Here is an 8,360-nt window from a genome sequence, read left to right as displayed (position 1 = left end):
AAACGTATTTGATGCCATTTACAATTTGTGGATGGAATCTTTACATAAGAAGCCAAAGGTAGGCTACTTGTTTTATCTCAAATGATGTAATCCACTAATTTATTCTCTCTCTGTTTTTTTTTTTTCAAATTTATCCTCTTCCTCACTGGTCACCACTATTTTTTCTTTTTTTTTTTCGAAAAGGGGAGGGAAATTGGATTTTGGAAATTGTGCTCTTGCAAGGTCACTTTCCTCTCTATCCAATTGAGAGTTTTCTAAAAATTAGAGGATTAAATTATGAGGTGTCAATTTTGTTTCAATTAATTTAATGAAATTTAAACTATCCAAATTGCTAGGGTAGAATGGTAATTTGAACCAATAATTAGGTTTTGTGTCTGTTGACTCAATTCCCCCAACAACAAAGGAGATGTTTAAATAGGAGGAAGGGCTGAGACGATTCGATCCCTTCTCGCTTGACCCCCCTCCTTCAGGTAGACAAGCGCCGCCGCCAAGTGGCCCGACGCCTTCCCAGACTACCAGTCCCAGCTGCTTCTGCCCTCCGCCATCATCGGCGTTTATAGAGATCGGAGTCGGCCGCAACCTGACCTCCCTCTTTGAATCCGAGCCTACTCTCTCGTCTGCTCGCTGTCAGGTCGAGGTTCCCAGTTGGCCAGGGTACGTTCTATGGCATCGGAGGATGTGGTTGGAAAGAGTACGGGGGAGTCGGCGGTCAATACGATCGTGAACCTGGCGGAGGAGGCAAAGTTCGCGAGGGAGGGCGTCAAGGCACCTGGCCACGCGATCCTTAGTATCTGCAAATCTCTTGTTGCAGGAGGTGTCGCCGGAGGAGTGTGAGTTGACTCATCTGCTGTCTCTTTAGGTTAATTGTTGCAAAAGCTACGTTTTATCCTTTACAAAAAGGTCATTTCCAAGCATTATCTGCAGCATTGTTTCTGTGTTTCTTTTTAATTTCCTTTGGTATTGTTGCGATTAATGATATTCTAGCTTTTATTTTTTTGGATAATACTTTCACGTATAGATTAATTCTTGCATGCTGTCCCCGGTAAAATTAATTTGGATTATACTATAGCTTGAGTATCTGTTAGTAGGAGTTTCTTTAAGGCTCGTTAGATCCCTAATCCTCATAGAGAAGTTGGAAGACAACCTTGAAGAACTAAGAATATATTGTTCGTAAATGATTCCGTATACATCAAAGATAAACAACTGTAATCAGTACAGCAGTAAATATTGCATGTTCTTTATGTGGGATTTTCCCGCTTGTTTGCGAAAGTATGGCGTGTAAGTGTTTCAGATTCCATGGATAGGGTGGTTTGAGAATATAATTTTCCTTTCCATTCTCATCTAATCTCGCATTTTCTCTCTTATGCATGACATAATTCCTGAGTAAAACTAAATTTCTTTGTACGCTCCATTTAGCTTTAGAACCTGTGTCCATAGTACCATTATTCACTGGTATTCTTGTTCAAAGTAGGCATTCAAAGGAATTACAACAAAGTGTTAATGCAACAGAGTCAATGGTTACTTGTATTTCACTTTTTCAGCTCTTCAAAAACATATATCTCAATGACTTTTCCATGCAGTAGTCCATGGAGAATAGACCAAAAATTCATGCCCTTAAATACTTGACTTAATATAAGTAAACAGAACAATTCAATCTAATAAAGACTGACCTTTATTTTTTCCTCGCTAGTATGACTTGCAATTTTATTTTTTCAAGTTTTTTTCTTCTTCAGGAGTTGTTTTAGTAGATTTGATGGTATGCTATTATTTATTCTACTAATGTAAAGACGAATTGGCATCTGATAGCAAAATGTTTGCAGATCAAGGACTGCTGTTGCTCCACTGGAGAGGCTAAAAATCTTACTTCAGGTAAAGTTTCCTTTTCATCTGTTTTTTTTTTGTTTTTTTCCTTTTATGGATGTTGAAAATATGACATGATTTAGATTATCTAGTCCTTTTTGGCTTTGTTTATGGTGAAGTTTCCGAACTTACTCTTTTTTTCGAGATCTTGTTTGAATATAGAAAATCGATTTTTTTCAACACATTTGATTATTTGGTACCTGAAAACTGAATCAATAATCTAAGTTTTAACACATTACAGCAGAAGCCAGAAAGTTAGAAGCGTGATGTATGAAGGACTGAGATTGAAGAAAGAAATAAATGATTCACTTTTTTTTAACAATTCAAATTCCAATTTATTGGAATGTAAATAATGCATGCCTCCTTGAATGTTTTTTTCCTCTTTGCCAACTTGATCGGAATTCATAAAAGTACCATTTGGTAACTTGGTTGCAAATTAGAACCATTAAACTGCTTTTTGAATTATACAATCAACATCATGATAATATAGGCATTGTTGGGCAGTTGAGAATATACCGTCCAAAACTCACGGGAGAAATATGATATATTAGAAATGCTTGACATAGTAAAACAGTATCTTAGTACGGTTGTCAGAAGTCCAGGCCATCACTAAATTATTGGTCCTAATCCTATTATTATGTAAGTACTTAGAAGCAATATCTGGGGCAGTACCAGCCGTTTATTATTATTGAATCCAATGTACTTAGCTTCCTGCTCTCCTTATTAGTCATCAGATATGATTCAAATTAAGTATCACAACAAGAAGAACTTTGCTAGTTCTGATTGGTTTTGTGGAGTTTTATTTTGTCAGATGCATCAGCAGTTAAAAAATCTGTATGGAATATTAGGGGACTCGCAAGAGTTCCTATATAATAAAGAACTTGAACACATGGGCATAATGCAAGCATGTATGACCATTTCTTGAAATCTACAGTGTGTGTAGCTGACATAGTGCAACCACATGTTGTAGTTGATGATCTCACAATGCAAAGGGTACGAGGAAGGAGAAAAGGATACCAAATATACATGTAAAAATAATAAAAAAGACTATTTCTGTTACCAAATACATCAAATTATATTTTATAATAATTTTCAGTGTATTTTCTTCTAATATAGTAAATAACTCTTGAATACACTTAATGAAACTCTCTAATGCTCGAATGGATTATCAATAAGCAAGGCAATCAGATCAATGATTGAGAGTCAATAATGATAAATAAAGAGTCTTGAATTTCTGGTTTTTTACCAACTAGTCACCCAAGTAAATTACTTGACTATGGCTGACATCCTTAATTTTACCTTCAATTGATTGATCAAATTTAGTTGGACGTTGAATACTTTCATATGGGTTTTCAAAAATACCAACAAATTGATATCCATATCACATATGATGGACATAGATAATCTGCATAATTTAACAATCTTCTTATAAACAGTCTGGCTATATGTGATTCATTGTTTTTTTTTCTACAATTAAATTTCATTTTGAAAATCAATCCATAAACAAAAATTAGTCTAATTGAATAATTGATAATGTAAAATGGAATAATCTAATAATTAATCTGTAGATATCCTAGAAATGAAAATGGTCTGGACTTGAGAACAGTCTTTGCTTTTGTTAGCTGGCCGCCTTTGTATTTATGTAAACTAGTGTGTTTAACTGAATAAAGCTGACTGCATGCAGGTGCAAAATCCTCACAATATTCAGTATAATGGAACGATTCAAGGGCTCAAGTTCATTTGGAAATCAGAGGGTTTCCGAGGGCTATTTAAAGGCAATGGAACCAACTGTGCACGTATTGTCCCAAATTCTGCTGTTAAATTCTTTAGCTATGAACAAGCTTCAAGGTATTTCTATATTTTTATCGTTCCCATATAATCAATACTTCAATGAGAAAATACATGATGCTGTGCCATATGAAGATTCTAGATAACAAGTAGTTTACACCTTTTCCCTCAAGCTACTGTATATATATCAGCAAGGCTTATTATTATTGATGTTTTTGTTGTGTCGGGGAAGCTAGCTTTGTTTTGGTGTTGATGTTTTTGTCGTGTCTTTTTTTCAACTAAGCAGTGCTAATTGTTCTAATCCTGTACTTACACAAATTTTAATTCTATTGCAGTGGAATTCTGTGGTTTTATCGGCAGCAGTCTGGCAACGGTATCATTCTCTTTCCTGTTGTGCCATTCTTTGTTTTTTTTTTCTCTCCAATTTCTTTCACTGCTAATATTTCTCATTTGAGAATACCGCTTTAAGAAGCAAACTGCTTTTGTTTGGATTCTCTGAGCTCGCATATTTCACACATGTTAAGGTGTTCACTTCGTTAGATTTAATTGAATTACCGATATTCCCCCGTCTGAAAAGCTTAAACTTTGGGAAAGGGCAAATTATACTGTGTTATTCTAATCACGTGCAAGTCAGATTAACAACTGAAAGGCTTGCGCATGAAACCAAGTAAAGTGTGGTAAAAATCAAAGACGGAACACCAAGCCAAAAGTGTGAAATAAATTCTGTGAGATAAAATCTCTTGATTACTCTTGCCTGAAGTTGAAGCTCTTAGGTAAGGATTGCTTAAGATGACACAACTTATTTATACCTTTGATGATCTAAAATAAGTGTAACTTTTGGCCTTTTACCTCTGTGTTCTCTATTTTATTGATACTTTCATCTCGAGAACTCTGACTAACTTGATTGTGTTTGGAAATTATAATATGTAGAATCACTAAAGCTATTTCTACAGAAAGAGAAATAGGTATTTGGTTTGACAAGGACTTCTTGTTGACTTGCTATTATTTACTACAATTGGTAATAAAGAGAATGTTAATACAATTTGATAAAAGTATTGCATACCCACTCTAGGTCAATTATGTCTGTGAACTTCAAAGACCAGTAGACAAACGTCTAACAAGAACTGACTTCTTTCAGTTTGGGTTGTACATCATTTATCTAGGATGGTATCCTATAATTGGAATCAAATAGTGCTACTGTTTAATTTACTTAATAAGGGAATGCCACACACATACAGATGTGCATCTATGTTTTCAGATCCAGATAATGGGTAGTATCTTTGAAGGAATAAGTCTCAACATTCTATTTCACACTGTTATCGTTGTTGTATCTCAGTTGCTTTCTCTTTTTTTTTTCCATTAAATAATTGCACTTTTATTCACTAAATGTGCTTTTAATTGCTACCTGTACTTCTATATGCAATAGAAGATTACAACATGGTAATAGATTTGTATTTAAGGGTTGGTTGTGTTTGCTGAAGCTAACCAGATCAAGGACACCTATTCATGCATCTTTGTAGTTGGATAGTATGATTTATATTGTATGGCAACATTGTACCTAATTGGTTCTGTTTACCAAAGCCAAACTGATTAAGGGGGAACTGTATGGATATCCATCCATATATTCTTCTGCATTGATGGTTGGTGCCAATTTTCCAATGTGTCCCGCATGTTTCACTGAAATTTGTATTTCACTCACTTGTCCAGTTATTCTTCAATAGTTATCAAGTTATCTTGAAACATTATTTACCTGCATACTTGCATTATTCCTTCAGTTGGTTGCCTATGTTTTAGGTTTTTAGGGCATGTTTAATTTTTCTTCCTTGCGAGTATACGATCCTCTCAGCTGAAGTTAATTCATTCACCTTGCTCACAAAAAATCCAAAAGATTCAAACTTAACTGTGTATCTTTTTTCCCTTGGACATTGTCTTTGGATGCTATTTTTCTGTTTGTGGGACAAATCCATTGACATATAAAACAAGATCAATTCTCTTTCAAAATTTTTCCCCATTTCTTTGCGATGTTTTGGAACCAGTATAGGGTTGCGTCATCCACACCTATGTCAGTTTTTTTTGGTTCAACTGGTCAAAAATTGGGTTCAACCAGGTATTTTCTATCATTTCAACTGGGTCGAATTGGCCTTTGTTTCCAAGATTATTTGATTGATTTGGCTGGTTGAGGCTGGTTTTAAAACACCACTAGTTGGAGTGGATACGTCTGGATGAAACAAAATCAAAAATAAAAGATGCTCTCCTCACAACCATGGAAAAAAGAATATTTGAGTTTTCTATTATTCTGTTGTAATATTATTATTCTTGGTTATAATAAAACAGTAAATTATCAGTATGTTTTTTATAGTATGTGCAATTCTTGCAGAAGATGCTCAGCTTACGCCTGTTTTGCGGCTTGGAGCGGGTGCTTGTGCTGGAATTATTGCAATGTCTGCTACTTATCCTATGGACATGGTTCGTGGCAGAATCACTGTGCAGGTGCTCTTTATCTTCAACTAGTTACTCTTCTTTATTAAGATTTGCAATCAGCAATGAGTTTGATTGGTATTATTGCTCATCCTCTTGGCTTGTTAATTATGCAGAGTGAAAAATCCCCTTACCAGTACCGAGGAATGTTTCATGCTTTAGGATCTGTGTATAGGCAAGAAGGTTTTCGAGCTCTTTACAAAGGCTGGCTCCCATCAGTCATTGGAGTGGTATGTTTCTATTTACTATGCCACTAGTGATAACAAATACATATATGTGCCACATATACATGCGACACAATTGACATGGCTTTAGCAAAGTCATTACAATAGTTTGATTATTTTGAAGGAAAAAAATTTGATCCTGTTTTCCTTTAATCTGGCTATTCCATGCTTTGCTTCTTCTCGATGTTTAATTTTTTATTTAAATATTGCGAACAACTTAAATTACTCTGTTACTGTCCTCTCCTAATGTTATCCGAAAGCCTATTCCTTGAGTTTTCACAAAATGTCCACATTTCGCGCTTTTTTTAATAAATTTGAATGATCTCTGTTTGAAGAAATTCCCTCCTGGTTCTAATATGGGAAAAGAACAATCCTGTACTCATTCCTAATTTAAACTGGTCAGTCCAATCGCATGTGCAAGAAGATAGCTAAAACAGTAAAAAATCTGCATCCTTTTTAATACAGTGATAACCTATGTTTATAAACACTGGCCATTCAGCATGGTTTCAAATCTGTTCCTCTTTATATGAAAAAGGTTACCTAAAACTTATTTTTCAATATCTAAGTTTTTTAATTTTCTTTTTCTAACATCTCGTGATATATTTTTGGCTTGTAGGTTCCGTACGTGGGGCTCAACTTTGCTGTCTATGAATCTCTGAAGGACTGGTTGCTCAAAACCAACCCATATGGTATTGTCAAAGATTCTGAGTTGAGTGTCGTCACACGGCTTGCGTGCGGAGCAGTTGCTGGAACTATTGGTCAGACTGTTGCCTACCCTCTTGATGTAATCAGGCGAAGAATGCAAATGGTGGGTTGGAAGGATGCTGCCCCTGTTGTCACAGGTCATGGGAAGATCAAAGCACCCTTGGAGTATAATGGAATGGTCGATGCCTTCAGGAAGACTGTCCACAATGAAGGCTTCGGTGCATTATACAAGGGTCTTGTTCCCAATTCCGTGAAGGTTTGTGCTTCCATGCTATATGCCAGTAGCTTTCTGAGATTGTGTATCTCAACAAACAAAGTGTCATCTTGAAACCAAATCCTCCATCTTTGTTCTAAGGTAGTGTTCGTTTTTTTCCAGGTGGTGCCGTCTATTGCGATTGCATTTGTGACGTACGAGGTGGTGAAAGATGTTCTTGGAGTAGAAATGAGAATATCAGACTGATGTAGATCCAAATGCTATTGGAAGTAGGCTTGTTCCTTTTTTGTTGTTTTATGCATAGAATTATAAGATAGGGAAATGTTCCATCTTAATGGTATTCATCCCTAGTTGACACTGAAACATTCAACGCTTGTTTCTGGACTTGATCGTCTTGATGAATAAAATTGTTGTTAGCGAAGTGTAGTGTGGGTGTTTCTCACACTATCAAATCTTAATTATTGTGAAACTTTTACTGGTGATATATTAACAGTATGCAGACTTTATATTTCATCATGGTCTCTACATTTTTAAAATTTTAAACTTTTATCTTACTTCTTTTTTTTTTTTTTTAAACAAACTATTTGAAAATGGACTATTTATAGTGGGTAACGTTAGCCTTTAGATGACCCTTTAATTGTTTTTTTTTTTAATTTTAAAAGTTGGCTTAGTTTAATTTACTGAATTTACTTATTCAGCTCTGCTTGATACTTTTAGCTCATAAAATGCAAAGAATTTAATAGTTTTTAAAAGAAAACTATAAATTTGGTTCATAAAAATGTAAATAAAAATAATCTAAAATTAAACTATTTGAAAGATCTTTGATTCTTTCAATTAAATTATTATTTTTTAATATTTTTATCTTGTTATCAAAGATCTTTGATTCTTTCAATCCACTAAATAAAAAAATTATTCAGGCTTGTAAAGACACTGGAAATTAATATCTGTGACTATTCTGCTAAATAAATGAGGTCCAAGAAAAAGGAAGAAAAGAATCAATGATGTCGGCTTGCGGTACGCTTACCCCCACAATCGCCACCTCATAGATTGCGCATGATCCAGTGGCATCCACCCAAGCGGGTACCAACCAA

General features: G+C 34.9%; 1 protein-coding gene across 1 annotated transcript; it reads left to right on the top strand.

Moving 5' to 3' along the window:
• Window positions 1–402: 402 nt before the first annotated feature.
• Window positions 403–7,727, top strand: LOC122015526 (mitochondrial adenine nucleotide transporter ADNT1-like). The gene is made up of 8 exons (XM_042572472.1): window positions 403–830; window positions 1,821–1,869; window positions 3,545–3,708; window positions 3,984–4,021; window positions 6,026–6,138; window positions 6,243–6,356; window positions 6,967–7,311; window positions 7,432–7,727. The coding sequence occupies exons 1-8, from the start codon at window positions 664–666 to the stop codon at window positions 7,513–7,515; spliced, it is 1,074 nt and encodes a 357-aa protein (XP_042428406.1). The 5' UTR covers window positions 403–663; the 3' UTR covers window positions 7,516–7,727.
• Window positions 7,728–8,360: the final 633 nt, after the last annotated feature.

This window comes from Zingiber officinale, chromosome 8B, assembly GCF_018446385.1.
Source record: "Zingiber officinale cultivar Zhangliang chromosome 8B, Zo_v1.1, whole genome shotgun sequence".
NCBI lineage: Eukaryota > Viridiplantae > Streptophyta > Magnoliopsida > Zingiberales > Zingiberaceae > Zingiber > Zingiber officinale.
The sequence above is the reverse complement of the archived record's forward strand: the minus strand, read 5'-3'. Positions and strand labels throughout refer to the sequence as shown.